This window comes from Phalaenopsis equestris, unplaced genomic scaffold (assembly GCF_001263595.1).
Source record: "Phalaenopsis equestris unplaced genomic scaffold, ASM126359v1 Scaffold001257, whole genome shotgun sequence".
NCBI classification, from domain to species: domain Eukaryota; kingdom Viridiplantae; phylum Streptophyta; class Magnoliopsida; order Asparagales; family Orchidaceae; genus Phalaenopsis; species Phalaenopsis equestris.
Window position 1 is genome coordinate 122,807 of NW_018165696.1, and position 16,516 is coordinate 139,322.

Consider the following 16,516-nt stretch of genomic DNA (forward strand, 5'->3'; position numbering starts at 1 on the left):
AATGTTATGGTATGACTCATATACCATATCGGGACAGACGCTGGATCGAAGCGGAGCAGAGCGGAGCGAAAGAATCTGTCCAAATTGGGAAGTTACGTGGGTTGAGGTGCGGGGGCAAAGCCCCGCGGTATGGTACAGGGGTAATGTTGTAATTACATATTGTGCCTAGGTTTACTCCTGGGGTTATAAATAGACCTGTTAGTAACCCCAGGAGGTAATCCCTGGTTTCTGTAAACTCTTTTCTGAATAGTGAAAGGAACTCGCCGCTCTGCTCCCGAGGACGTAGGCATCTTTGCCGAACCTCGTTAAATCTCTATGTTCTTCTGGATTTGTGTCGATTCCTGATTTTCTTCGCCCTAATTTTCTCAACAAAAACCATCACAGATTTCCCTTAAACCTATTACTTCACAGCAACCACCCATTGAAGCTGGAAAATAAAAAAACAATCCAGTTAAACTCATGAACGGAAAATAATATTATGCGTTTGAAGTGCCCAATTTATATTTGATGAAGTTAAAATCATTGTCCTTCTACCCCCCAAAGGAATGACCAAAATCATAAAAAGGGAGAAGATAATGGCTTCAACAATAACGGGTAATAGTTCAGAAGCCGATTCCTGTATATGATTCTGAACCAAAAGAACTCATAAAAGTTGCTATCAATAGATTTCTCCTCAAACCAGCCTTCTCCTACAAAACTATGCAATATATACATGTTTCAAAAAATATATATATGAATTAAAGTTGAAAGAATAACAAGATAACACACCGAAAAAAAAAAAGCACACGCGGGTAGAGAGAGAGAGAGAGAGAGCACAAATGTGATGAACTTACAGGTAACGGAGAATCAGTGGCCTTAAACTTCCCTAGTCTCCTCTTAAAATCCACAGGGTTTAGTGCCGCAGCAACAACCTTCACAAGCACTTGGTCATCTTTTATCTCCGGCACAGAAACCCCGTCATCTAACTTCAAGACCTTCACATCCCCGTACTCTTCATAGATCCATGCCTTCATCTTCGAAGGAATTTCAGACATTGGATTGGAGTAATGGCTTCTGCGTGAGAACTGCGAGCAAGAAAAAATAAATCCTGAGCTGAAGAAATCCGATGCGGGAGGGCCTCTTTGGTTTTATAACGTGAGCCATGGCGTGCAAAATAAATGCTCAACCGAAGAAATATTTGCTTATGTAAAACGCGCACATTGAGTATATGGATAGGTTACACTTTCTGTTTGTGGGCTGCGATTTATCTACATTAAAAATAATCTGTCGGTAAGTTAAGTGCGATAGTTATTATAAATTTTTAATTTTTTGGAAAAATCAGACCGCAGTCAGAAAGTTGTCGCCGCACGAGAGAGCACAAATGTGATGAACTTACAGGTAACGGAGAATCAGTGGCCTTAAACTTCCCTAGTCTCCTCTTAAAATCCACAGGGTTTAGTGCCGCAGCAACAACCTTCACAAGCACTTGGTCATCTTTTATCTCCGGCACAGAAACCCCGTCATCTAACTTCAAGACCTTCACATCCCCGTACTCTTCATAGATCCATGCCTTCATCTTCGAAGGAATTTCAGACATTGGATTGGAGTAATGGCTTCTGCGTGAGAACTGCGAGCAAGAAAAAATAAATCCTGAGCTGAAGAAATCCGATGCGGGAGGGCCTCTTTGGTTTTATAACGTGAGCCATGGCGTGCAAAATAAATGCTCAACCGAAGAAATATTTGCTTATGTAAAACGCGCACATTGAGTATATTGATAGGTTACACTTTCTGTTTGTGGGCTGCGATTTATCTACATTAAAAATAATCTGTCGGTAAGTTAAGTGCGATAGTTATTATAAATTTTTAATTTTTTGGAAAAATCAGACCGCAGTCAGAAAGTTGTCGCCGCACCTAGACAAGTGCGATGTAAAAACGTTGATTTCAACGTTTTGAAAATGCATAAGCTTCCAAAATGCAGTTTAACCAAACAACTCAGGTGCGTTTTCAAAATGTCACTGTACCAAATAAGCTACCCCAAACGGACCCTTAGTTACAGGAAGAATTACAAAAAGTATAATCTAAGTGTAATTTATTTGTGCTCTCATAATAAACTAATATATACGCAACTCTGCGTACGTCTTACGTATGCAAACATTTCTCAAGCCATGGTGTGCAAAATTTAAGATGGCTCTAACACCTATAATTGAAAAAATTTACATAAAGGGCACCAAAAGTATTATTATTTACAAATTAAGTACTCTTTTTCACCTATTTTTTAAATTCTCACTCAAATATCAAAGGTCATGATAAAACCCAAACTCATATCTTTCATTTTTATTAAATTCATAATGAATTGATCATGCAGTTTCAAGTTTCATGGTTAAAATAAATCTCTGGAATCTTAATTTATAAATAGCAATGTTTTAAGTACTCTATATGTAATTATCCCAAAAAAAGTTATCATTATTAGACAAAAAAAAATGGTGATTAAGAAAATCCTCACAACTATTTATGGGTGATTTACATAAATAATTTTATGTATTTAAATTTTGCACGTAAATTTTAATAGCTACTTATATAATACTCAAAAGTTTAAAAAAAAAATTAATTTTTTCAAGTGAAATACACATTTTTATACATTATTTAATTTTAGATAATATATTAATAATCTTTGTGCTATGATTTAATCAAAAAATTTATTTGATAAAATTCTCGAAGCAATATCACTACTGCTATTATCGACATTATAATACTTGCATTGTGATCATATTACTCATTTTAATGTGTATATATATATATATATATATATATTGCAAACTTTATTGTAACACTTAAAATCATTGTCAAAGCCTAATAAATGTATAAAACAACTACTAAAGCCTTGTTTTTCAATGAATTGGAGGTCCCTTTTGTCCTCCACATATTTTCTTGATGGGTAAAATTCTTAAGAGAACTTTGAAGGCCTGGTCAAGCAGTAGAAATATGCATTATGCAAGATAATATTGGCCATAAGTTTAATTGTAGGATTTTCTTCTTTATTTTTTATTTTTTTTATTTTGTCGTTGTTGTTATATTTTTTCAATGAAATGTCACTACCTTACAACACAATTTAAAGTTTCGTAATGTTATCTACTTTACATCCACATTGCAAAAAGTTAAATAGCTCTTGTAGCCGCACTAGGAGCAGTATATTGGCGAGGCACGCCACCCAACTTCTTTGTTTTTTCCATTTTCCCCTTTCTTCCTTTGTGAAATAAATAAGTTTAATAGATTTAGTTTATAATTAAAAAACAAATAATGATTAGATCCGTAAGACTTGACTCATTAAATAATATGCGTCACCAAATGTCTAGGTTCGATGTACTTCTCAATAAGAACCGGTCTTACATCCTCAATAGATTATCCTTTCAACCATGCCTCTATAAGTCAAGCCCAGAAGACAAAACCCAAAAAGAAGCTATCATGTTGCTGGAAGATGAGCCCGAGAGGATATTCACTGAAAAACCTCAGAAGGCTACGAGCCTTATAAGGTATTGTTTCAAGCTCTTATAAGACACAGGTCTGAGAGGGCACAACCTAGTAAGGCATGAACCACAAAATGTATGTGATTCTTTACTTTGTAAAAATTTGTGTGCAAACTAATTTAAGAATTTTGCACAATTAAGAAGTCACAACAACCGTGGAAGAAATAAAGAAATATATTATTATCATCTACAAATGTCATATCAGATGATCAAAATGCTACAAGACCAACATATACTTGTACAAGAGTTACCAATAAATCTGCTCATCTTCAAGTAGAGTTGTCATCACCTTCACAAAATTCCAGTACTTTTGATGATAGTCAATGGGTCTCCATATATTGCCACTAAATAAGCATAGATATCTTCCCCTCAAAGCGCAACAGAAAAGCTACAATATTTCTTCATCACCTCCAAAATATGCGACATAAACAAGAATGAAGATTTCGTTGCTTGCTTGCTACGCAGGACGAGAATGACTTTCCTCTTCACTGCAACGAGAAAGAAGATTTAGTTGTTCTTCTGCTATGTAGGGCGATGACGACTTTCCTCTTCACCGCAACTCTGCACCACAACTCTTCACCGCTACGTAGGACACCTTTTTTCTTCTTAGGAAATCATGGTCTAGGATGATAATCTTGAACTCAACGCATCGCTGCAACGCCTCACCGCAATGCGTCGTTGCGACACTCCGTTGTGATGCCACACCCAGATGCATCGCCGCAACGCCCCTCTGCAACGCGTCGCCGCGACACTCGGTTGAGACACTTCGCTCCGATGCACCGTCGCAACTCGTCGTCTCGCCGCAATATCCTACCCGACACTCTGTCGTGATGCACCGACCCAACTCTTCACGTCACCGCGATGCCCCGCTGCAACGTTGAGCCTCGATGATGCACAGTCATGCGTTGTCGCGACGCCCCGCTGCAACACATCGCCGTGACTCTACCCCACATTTCCCTCTCTACCGTCTCTTTTAGGCTTATTTAAAGGCTCAAAAAGGACTTTCACCATTAAATGTTCATTATATTATAAATTCAAAAATAAGTGCAAGCATTAAATGCTAAAAAAAAAGTTATTTCATATTCCCATAAAAAAAAATGAAAATAATAATAATGATAAAAACAGAGACATTTCATATTCCCATAAAAAAACTTCTTTGCCTTCCATGTTTCGAACCCGGGACAATTGGCCTGTAGCAGCAAAGGCCAACCAAATAAGCAGCACCAAATTTCTTCATTGGAGAATAAACTGTACTTTATATACTTAAATGAACCTTTGGAGAATAAACTGTACTTTATATACTTAAATGAATGTCTCTCAAAAATGAAAAATCTATAGATATCAATATTTTCGGACGATAAAATTGAACTCGCCCGAAAATTGGGGGCAACCGATATGCTGCCAACAAATTTTCATTATCCGTCGTAGATTTTGAAGCATGACACAAATTTCAAGATAATATTTTGAGCGAGGGATGTTCAAATTTTGATAAAAATTCATCTGGAGCTCTGATTTCAACAAAATTAAAGTCAAACTTATTGGCTCGATGAGACGGACCTAATGATATTAAAGTCAGTCCAATCAAAGTGAAATCAAGTCATTAAACCATTCTTGGAAGTTTCTGGACACATTTGTAAGGTCAAACGAATGTCGAATTTTGCAAATTTATGGTCGGATCGAGCATCTCGACAAGAAAAATCTAACCAACCCTAGATCACCCAATTTCTACATCATTAAGGCATCCAAATGTCCATTAAACATTGTCTGATTGAGGAAAGCTCTCTAGATCGTCCGATCAAAATGATTCATATTCCCGCATTAATTGCACCCATAATACTATAAATAGACCCCCACCCTTCACATGAAGGGGGATGAAGGCAAGAGATAAAGCTTGAGGTCTTGAGGAGGACCTGCAGCTTAGCATCACCGCCGACCGTCATCGACCACCGCCTACAGCCGCCGACCTCCGTTGATCAACCGTCGTCAACCACTACCAACCAAACATCGTTAGTTAATGTTATAACTTTGAAAATCTAATAATCATTTCTCATATGTGGGACAAGAGCTCATCACTATGGTTCAAGTGCCAACAACGACTTATGTGATCATCAATTCATGCAGCTCCCAACTCCCGCCTCTATCGCCTACGGACGCCATTAATACTCACCCTAACAGCCTACGTGGTTCATAGCTCATGCAACTCTCGACTTTAATCCCTGTGGCCTACGGACGTCATTCATACTCGCCTCTATGACCTACAATTATTCACAGATGGTGCAGCTCCTGACTCCGGCCCCCGCGGCCTACGGATGTCACTAATATAGGTCCAAACAGTCTCGTGCAGCTTCTGAATTTGACTCCCACAACCTACAAACATTAATAATACTCGCCCCAATGGCCTACATGGTTCATAGCTCAAGTAGCTCCCGACTTCGGCCCCTACGGCTTATGGACGCCATTCATACTCGCATCCTGATACACCAAAAAAATGTGCAATTTTATATATACATTTTATGCTTAAACTTAGTGATATTGTGCTCTAAAGAAGGGAATTTTTCATGTTTTGTTGCAGATATATTAATGTTAGGCATTTGGAGCAAAAAGAAGAAAATTTAGAGTAAAATGAAGTTTTCAACATTCTGTCGCCAGAGGCACCATTATACAGAGAGTTGGCGCCAGAGGCGTCAGAAATGGACGCCAGAGGCCCCATTTTACAGAGAAGCGGCGCCAAAATCCAGAGAACAACATGAAATTTTAATACACTAGCGTCAGAGGTGCCAAAGACGAATTAAGATGGAGTAAGACAGTTATTGACTATTTTTGAGTGGTTTTAGAGGGCTTCAATCAATTCAAACGCCCCATAGAGTGATTCAATGCATCATGACACTTTGGAAAAACTTTTGAATGAAGAGATATGTCTCTTGGATGAAGGGAGTTTTCTCTTGATGTGAAGAGGTGCGCCTTTTGAGAAAATGAGGGAATCTTGAATTCTTTTTGAAAGGAAGACTGGCCCCAATTAAAAAGAGGAGTCTGGTGAGTCTTGCAAGAGTTTTTTGGAGGGTCAGAATTCTATGGGTGGCGTGAGTTATAGTTGTGGAGAAAAGTTAGATCTTTCTTCTAGAATTGTAAAAGGAGAGAAAATGTGAGAGATTTCTTCTTCATTATATTTCTAAGAGAGAATTTGGTGAGATTGTAAAAAGCGAAAATGCTTAAAGGAAACTTCAATGGATTTTCTTGAGAAGCAGTGTGAGAAAAGTTGTGTTCTTTTTTTTTCTTTATTTTGTAAACTTGTTTTTATATATATAATATATGTTTTGTTGTATCTTTCTCATGAATTAGAGCAGCCTTCTTTATCCTTCTCCCTGCAATGAGATATTATTTTGTGAAAAATTAATTTTGTTATGAAAGGTTTTAAAAGTCAATAAATTGTGATGATCAGAACTCTGATCTTCATTTACTTTTCAATCTGACCAATTGAAATGTTAAAATTTGTTGAAAAACATAAGATTCGAAAGGACTATACTTTCTGCAACAAGGTGAGAGTCACATTTAATTTCATGGGTGAGAATGCAGTTCATGGGGATGAGTGCAAATAAATAGGGAAATATGCTTTGATGGACGTAAAATTAGAGATTATAGGGTGACAGACTAAAATCCCCAATTTAGTCCTGTTGCTTGGAAACTAAAGCGAGGTTGTTAGCCCTCAGGGGAGGGAGAATTGAGAACTCTGGAGTGGCAGGCAATATTCTCTCAACCTAACCAAGGATTTAGGGACTAAACTCTAGATTCCTCCTATTTGGCACAATATAATTTTATATATAATTGAAATGATTTTAATTACTTCACATTCCATAAACTCATTGTAAATGGGAATGATCATTTCTTAAATATGAACTCTTCATTACAAAATTCTTTTTAGTCTTAAGAAGTTTACTTCTGAAGTTTAGCAAATAGCTTAGTTAACCTAGTTATTTTAACTGCATTTCATTTAGCATACAGTAAATTTACTTTAGATTTGTTTTGCGTACTTAAATTTTTATAGTTTGAATATTGTGTATTACATTATAAACATAAGAATTTCCAACTCCCTGTAGGATCGATACTTAGGACTCCATTAGAAAATTTTATTACTTGGGCGATACATATGCTTGTGTTATTATTACGGTTTGGCAGCTTAAAGATTTTAAAATATAAAAATATTTATATTGGATTGATTTTTATTGTGATTGAACTGCATATTTACTATTTGTGTTATCATGTGTATATTGTAGTATTGAAAGATATTTACAACGCACCACAAAAACCGTGCATCACACCCTACGCCTTGCATGGTTCACAGCTCGTGCAGCTCTTGACTCCAATCCTCGCGACCTAGGGGCGTCACTAATACTCGCCCTAATGGCCTACACGGTTCACAACTCATGTAGCTTCTAAATTCGACCCCCGTGGCCTACGGACGTCACTAATACTCGCCTCTACGGTCTATATGGTTCACAGCTCGTGCAGCTCCTGACTCAGACCCTCGCGGTCTACGAACGTCACTAATACTCACCCTAATGCTTACGTGGTTCACAACTCATGCAGCTCTCGACTCCAGTTTCTACGGCCTACGGACGTCATTCATACTCGTCTCTACGACATACATGGTTTACAACTCTTGCAGGTCCTCACCTCGCCGCCCCCTGCGGCCTACAAACGTCACTAATACTCGCTCCAACGACCTACATGTTTCACAGTACGTGTAGCTCTCGACTCCGACCCCCGTGACATATGGACGCCATTCTTACTCGCCCAAATGATCTATGTGGTTCACAGCTCGTGCGGCTCCCGACTCCGACCCCCGCGGCCTACGAACGTCATTCATACTCGCTCTAACAACCTATGTTGTCATCAACTCGTGTAGCTCCCGACTCCAGACCCCCACAACTGACAAACGTAGTTCATACTCGTCTCTACGACCTACATGGTTCACAGCTCGTGCAACTCCCGATTCCGGCCCCGTGACCTACGGACGTCATTTATACTCCCCACTACGACCTATGTGTTCCACATCTCCCTCAACTTCTTACTATGGTTTCTCTGGCCAATCAATGCTTCTGAAGCAACTGTTTACAACATCAGAATGGACTACTACCTCCACAATAATCAACAATGACCCTTGCAACTTGCTATCTCCAAGAACTGCAGTCAGATTATAGTTATGCAACTTTGTAATTCCATCTTCCCTAATTTATGAGAAAAATGAACCCGCGTACTTATCATTTATAGTAGATTGTTTCAACTGCGCTAGACTCCCGTGATTTTTTCCTCTTTCAAGGGTTTTCCACGTAAAAGTCGATGTGTCTCATTTTGCTTACTCCTCTTCTTTTATCTGTGTATGTTGAGTTCTCGTGCAATGCTAAGATGATAATCCATTACTCTACCGTCACGAATTTTCTAGCACGCATCACCAATCAAGCAAACTCTTTCATCGATTTTCAAATTCTCACTCAAATATCAAATGTCATGATAAAACCCCAACCCATATCTTTTATTTTTATCAAATTCATAATGGTTTGATCGTGACATGTGTAAATGCATTAGTTTCATGGTTAAAAAAATCACCTCGGTTCTTGATTTATAAATAGCAATGTTTTGTGTGCCCTCTATGTAATTATTCCAAAGCATTTATCATTGTTAGGCAAAATTTGGCCATACCACTCAAAATTATAGTGATTAAAAAAAATCCTCACAATTATTTATGGGTTATTTACATACATATTATATAATTTTATGTATTTAAATATCGCACGTAAATTTTAATAGCTAGTTATGTAATACTCAAAATTTTACAAAAAAATAACATTAATATTAGTTTTTTCAAGTGAAGTACACATTTTTATACATTTTTTATGTATATATATATATATATATAGAATCTTTTCAATACTATCCTCTTCTTAAAGTTAAAACTTTTTTCCTTTGTTAAGCACATGTGTGTATGTTTATATAAATATTGTAGAATCTGAAATTGTCGTGTCGGTGTGCCCAAGGAATAGATCAGAGAGAGAGGGGTTGACACGGAGATTGCCTCCAATGGGACAAAGTGGGGATGTTCCTTGGACTCTCGGACATGCTTGCCCCTAGGAGTTATCTTCACTTACGCCTCTTCATGCACGACACTTTTTCGTGTCGATAGACACTTTCGCATGTTAGACAACTTTTGGCAAAGGAACTACCTTACAACACACTATAAAATTTCCTAATGTTACCTACTTTACATCCACATTGCAAGAAATTAAACAACTCTTATAACCGCACTAGGAGCACCATACTGGCATGCAGTGATTGAGGCACGTCACCGAACTTCTTCGTTTTTTCCATCGTCCCCTTTTCTCCTTTGAGAAATAAATAAATTTAATAGATTTAGTTTATATTTAAAAATAAGATAATGATAAGATCCGTCAGATTTGACTCATTGAATAATATGTTCCACCAACTGTCCAGGTTCAATGCATCCCTCAATCTCTTGGCAGTAGACCACCACATCAAGTGGATAAATTAAGTAATTGTCATATATGTAGGTTTATTACATAAGTATTATAAATATAAATATAAAACTCCAGGTGTTAGATGCAAATTAGAGGTGTCAAATCGGGATCATGAGCTGAGTTCAAGTCCTACTCAAAATTAATTTAACAAAACTATTTCACCAAAATTTGATCTGGATGTTAAATGAGTTAGAAAGTCTAACGACAAATCAGCCTGCTTCAGCCGAATTGACCCAAACCCAACATGTATAATCCTGATATGAATATAAATATAATTCGGGTGATTTTAGGATAAAGAGTTAACTTTAGGTTGGCGGGTCATTCTGAATCTGACAAAAAATAAGTTCATTGTGGCGAGACTTTTGACTCGAATCTGGCCAAAAAATTAATTGAATCAATCAAAGCTCAAATTTTTTGAGTTGGATTAGAGTCGAATTAGTGTGTCTGGTCAATCTTCGACGTACCTAATATAAATACATAAGAATGGGGTGCTATGTATGTAAATTTCTCTCTCTCTCTCTCTCTCTCTCTCTCTCTCTCTCTCTCTCTCTCTCTCTCTCTCTCTCTCTCTCTCTCTCTCTCTCTCTCTCTCTCTCTCTCTCTCTCTCTTTATATATATATATATATATATATTGATATTATTGTTATCGTTGTACGATAGTCAAAAGCATCCCACATCTATAAATAGGGAATCAAAGGATGAGATTAGACGCATGTTAAGTGTTATTCTCAATTACACGCTCTCTCTCCCTCTCTACTTTTCTCTAACATTTTCTCCCTTTTCTTAAGTGCTCTAGTTTAGGTGGTGTGAACAAATAATTTTGACCCAACATCCTTCGAAGGTGTGATGAGCATAAAGATCTCACAAATGATAAAAAGTGTATTCTATGAAGCTGATCATAATGATGGAGAGCCAAATATGAACAATAGATGATATTGTGGACTATATTATTGGTGAAGCCTATCTCTCACTCTTAAATTTTTTCTTTGAGTCAATGATCTAGTCATATAATTCCCTAGCGGACTATCGGATGGTTCACACCCAAAACTAGAACTTAAGTCAAATCATCACTCCCTCTGGTTTGAAATACACTTGGCTTTAATTTTTAGCACATGGTTTAGTGTTTTGTTGATTATAGTTAAGTTATTAAAGTTCAAGGGTTGAGTGCTCACAAAAGTTTTTTATATGCCTTTTAGTTGACCCTTTGAGCTTAGAAACTTGATGTCATAGTTAAGAACCTTTAGATCCGTTACTCACCACATGGACCAGGTTTGTTAGATCTATCCTTTGGATTCGTCAACCTAGGTGAGACCCTATGAGACAACAAAATCATCATGGACCACTCTTTTAGCTCACTCTTTTGGCTTAAAGTTGAGCACGATTGAATTAGTGTTCATTATGAATCATGATCGAGCTAAAGCTAAACAAAACTAATTATATTTGAAACCAAATCAATCAAATGCACAATATTGAAATTCAAATATAAAATTCAAAATATATCAACATCAAAATCCATAAATAAAATCAGTTCATAACTAAAAAAAATTAAAATTAATATAAATTAAACTCTAAAAATGAAATTTAAATAAAAAAAATTAAAATTAATTATAAATTGAACCAATTCAAGTCGCATATATTCACATTTAATTCAACTAATCAAAGAATAATCAAACCATCAAATGATATTAAATCCACTAAAAAAATTAGAATCTAAGTAAATAAACTCAACACATTTTAATCCATTTCAAAAGTTGATTTTAAAAAATCATAAATCTGTTTAAATAACAATGTGCACTTAACCTAATACTAATCCAAATTTGAATTCTACCTAAACTTTACATTATTCTATCCTCAAAATAAAATCAAATATAACACCAAAGTCCACCCAAAACAACCATTAATTTAATCCTTAAACCATTCCTAAATACAATCAATAATCTACACTATCAAGTTATAGAATTAAATCTCAATCTAGCTACCTATTTAATATTCAACCCCCCAATGAAATCAACATAAAATCGTGATAAAATTCTACATTAAATATGAAATTAAAATAGATCTAATAAAATTTATATTCAATTTAACAATAACATGCTCAAGTCTGAGTAAAATTAGCCCTTAGCAAGCATCAAACCTTGTAAACATTTAACCTATATAATATGTATATATGTATACATTTCTGTACATATGTATATATGTATACATTTCTGTACATATGTATATATGTATACATTTCTGTACATACTCGATCCCCAGTGGCTATCTCTACATATGTATATATGTATACATTTCTGTACATATGTATATATGTATACATATCTCTACATGTGTGTGTGTGTGTATTTATTTTTTCATTTGTTTTAATTTTATTTTTTTAAAAGGAAATCGGTATTTTGCAGACACACAAATATCGATTTCCCATGTGCTAGGCCCCATGATGAGAGCCCGCTCCATGTGCCTAAATATTCGAGAACCCAATGTCACTGGGGATCGAACTCGTAACCTGAGGGGACTTATAGTGAACCCCACTAACTAACAGGCCACGGCTTGATCTCCTTAAACTAATAGAGTTGGAACGAGTCACTATGTATTCTTACTTCACTCCTACAAATGGAGGTTTATTCCTTCTATTGTATGAGAAGTAGGATAATAAATGTTCTTATCTATGTTTTGTTACTTCGATTAGCTACCGCTAATAGCTAATCAAGAAAGATTTTTGGCACATGGAAAGAATTTAGTTAAGCATGTTCATAAATTTTTCTAAATGGGTGGACAAACATAAAACTAACCTTTTCAAAAATAAACTTAAATAAAACTTAACAAATCATTTTTAAAAATAAACTTTAATAAAACTTTAAAAAAAAACCTTTTAAAAGTTAACCTTTTCAAGGAAATAAAACTTCAATTAAACTCCCAAAAACAATACCTTCTAAAACAAAACTTGAAACAAATCACATTTCAAAAGAAAACCTAACTTTCTTCAAAACAAAATTAAATTTTATATTACAAAACCTAAAAAAAAAATTTCAAAACAAGAACAAAATATTAAGCTAAACTTTGTCCAAATAAAGTAAGCTTAAAATAACTTTTTAAGTAATTTTTCAAAAACAAAATTTTCTTATGAGCTTACCAATTGTATAAATTCTCACACCAAAATTATATAACTTTACAAATCCTCATGTATAGCAAGCTTTGGCAAGACATGTACATGTTTATAGGTTTGGCTCATAAATGAACACATATGCGATTGTTCCCTTTAGGAATATGTGATTTATAAGATTAACTTCTAAGCATACAATTCTTGATATGCGATTTATAAGATTAACTTCTAAGCATACAATTCTTGTGCAGTTCTATACATACACATTTCTCACATTAAGATTCACTCACGTATTGATAGTATTTTGGTGTGATAAATAAAAATATTTTATAAAATTATATTTTTTATGTGTGTAAAAATTTTGAAAAATAAGCATGTGAATAAAATATGAAAGGCATCAATGAAAATTTTCCCAACATATAAGCTTCAACATGGAATGGTAAACCAAACCTTATAGGAGAGCAAATGGATAACACTAAATCAGGATAGAAAATTAAGTGCAATACTTTATGAACATAGAAATAACCTAATTTTTTACACCAAATGACAAACTATGGATCACATTAAATCATAAAATAATACATCAGACCCCAAAAACAATTTTAAAATACACCAACTTAAATAATAGAAATAAAATCAAACTAGATCAATTGTGACCCTGGGTTAGCAAACTCATAAATAAAACTCAGGATCACACATACCTTTGATTTATCTAGTCTATAAGCTTGAGTTAGATTACTAGGTACCTCTAATTACTGCTGAGGACTATAACATATAAAATAAACAGCCTTACCCCTTAAGAGTATGTAGATGTCCTAGGATGAAGTAACATATAGTTACTAATAAAGGCACATCTAATCACCTAATAGTAGGAAGGTCTGCATTTACCATAGCTATGATAATAGTGGAGATCACTTATTATTGGGCTGGTTAAATGTCAAAAGATCTTAAAGCAACTAAGATCAAGGAAAGCCAAAAAACATCTTGACCAGGGGCGTTACACCCAAAAATTAGGTTAGTACATCCATGTAGTCTCCTTCTAAATTCTAATTTTATAATCTGTTTGACCCCATTTTCTTTAAATTATAATACTTAATTTCTAAATACTATATTACGCTAAATTAAACCGCACCCAGCCGCATTGCGACCGACATTAACTAGAAATTATCATTTCATAATTCTTATGCTAGTGTTATTTTTCAAAGTGATTTTCATAATCTCCTTGGTATAACTTCTTAAAGAAGTTAGTAATGACATCATCTTAAATGCTTATAATGCCTTTTCAAACAACTCATCTGTTGAGAAATATTGAGCAAGTTTAATTTTACTTGCTTTAAATCGCCTGATTATTATAGGTTAGGCTAGTCGAGAGGTACTAAAAAAGCAATCAATTCATTTTAAGGTAGCCTCAATTGACATTAATGATACTTAAGTGGAAGCTTGTTTGTTTAGATTACTAACTTCTAAGAACAGCTCAAATGAACTATTTTTTTTTCTAAGAGATCTACTTAATCTAGAAAATTCTATATTTCCTAACCTTTGTTCTGATCTTAAATGTGTTTTTATATGTTTTCAGTTATAAAGTTTAAAATTTACCATTGACTTAATTGGCTACACACTATGAGTCTAAGAACATTAAGAGGTACATTCGACCAATAAATCTAAGCAAGTCTCAAGTCACCTAAAAGAAAATTTAGATAATGTGGCAAAGGATGATTCAACAAGATATCATCTGTTTTGCCCCATTAGTTTAACTTGCTAGGAGATCCCCCATACCAAGAAAGCTTCCATGCTAGCACGCCTAACTTTGTAATTTTTGATTAAATTCCACTGTTACACCAAAATGTGCTTCAATGTTTAAGTGTTCAGCTTCATATTCTACTTAAGAGGTTTCACAATCTTTCATATGTAACTAACTAACATCCTCATTCATTTTTGTAACCTAGATTCATCTGTCATACAGATTCAAGAGATGTTTCCCACCATCACTTAGTCACCATCTTCAAACTGGTGTATTGCTCTGATACCATTTGTAACAACTTGAACTATCATCCATCAAGATATTGTCCACTTTGATTTGGTGACCTTATGGTTTTGCCCTGTTGTATAACTTCTCATAAGGTCTTCCATTTCAAGTGTTCCCATGCTAGCACGCTTAACTTTAGAGCTTTTGATTAAATTTCACTATATGTGTTTCGATGTTTAAGAGTTCAACTATATTCTTCTTGAAAGGTTTCACATGGCCACTATTCAATGATGTTGCACAAATATATACTTTTCATTTGGTACATGAGGTAAGTAAAATTAATGAAAAGTTCTTTAACTTTATGATGTTTCTTGGTGCATCTTTCATATAAAATTTGCTTAGCTTTATTGTGTCCTTTAGTTTATAATTGAATGTTCTTGCTTCAATAAAGACAATCATAAAGGAGTGGTCATTAATGACCAAGATAGAATGGGATAGTTTCTATTAGAAAGCAGTGAATAAATCTTGAAGATCATAAAAAGCAAATTACAAGTGAATATGACTAACACAATATTAAGTTCCAAAACTTAAAAAGATTTTAAAAAAAAAAGACAAAAATAAAATTATAAAAAAGAAATACACGATAGTTTCTAATAACATTTTTTAAATGTCACACACTTAAACCAAATAGTAAAATCCTTCCAATGAGGAATAAAAATGGTGCCCCCTTACAAAATTTATTGATCCACCATACAATTTTCTAAACACATCTGAAAATATCTATTTGAAATGAAAAGATATGACTGAAACAACCTAATGGCTTTCTTGGTTTGCTGGAAAAATAATACAATGTATTGAGAATGTTTTAGAATTATTTGATTCCATGTAAATAAAAAGCAACTGTAGGAGAAACAATTCGTAGTGATAACGATCGACAATGATGAACAGCACCCAGCGACGAGTGACAAAAGACTGAGGACAAGAATCATGATTGACAGAGGGCAGGTGGCGGTCGCAGCGACTGCCGGATGCCAATGACAATGACCGTCGAGCAGCAGTAGCAATGGCAAACTGGCAACGACAATGGCCACAACTGACAAAGGCATGAAGGCTCAGGTAACGACGACGAGCAGCCTCATCACTTTACACAAGCAGTGTGTTTAAAATTTGCTCAAGTCCAGTAAATTTCAAACACATTGAAAATAAGAGAAATTAAACATTTAAACTTACCTTAAAAAGTCAAATAAAACTTCCTATTGTAGGTTAACAAAGAGAAATGAAACCAAAATATAGTAAATCTTATTTCAAGATAATCATAATTCACAAAATGAGCTGCAAATACAAAAGACAACAAAACGTTTGCCCATTTTATTAACAAAGCCTTATAATATTTAGCTACGTTCTGAAAACATGAAA

General features: G+C 34.9%; 1 protein-coding gene across 1 annotated transcript in view; it reads right to left on the bottom strand.

Moving 5' to 3' along the window:
• LOC110033695 (2-methylene-furan-3-one reductase-like) overlaps positions 1-1,144 on the bottom strand; it is a 36,876-nt gene extending 35,732 nt beyond the window's left edge. Inside the window, 1 exon segment of the mRNA XM_020737748.1 lies at positions 834-1,144. Coding sequence (XP_020593407.1) covers positions 834-1,034 — 201 coding nt within the window. The 5' untranslated portion in view covers positions 1,035-1,144.
• Positions 1,145-16,516: the final 15,372 nt, after the last annotated feature.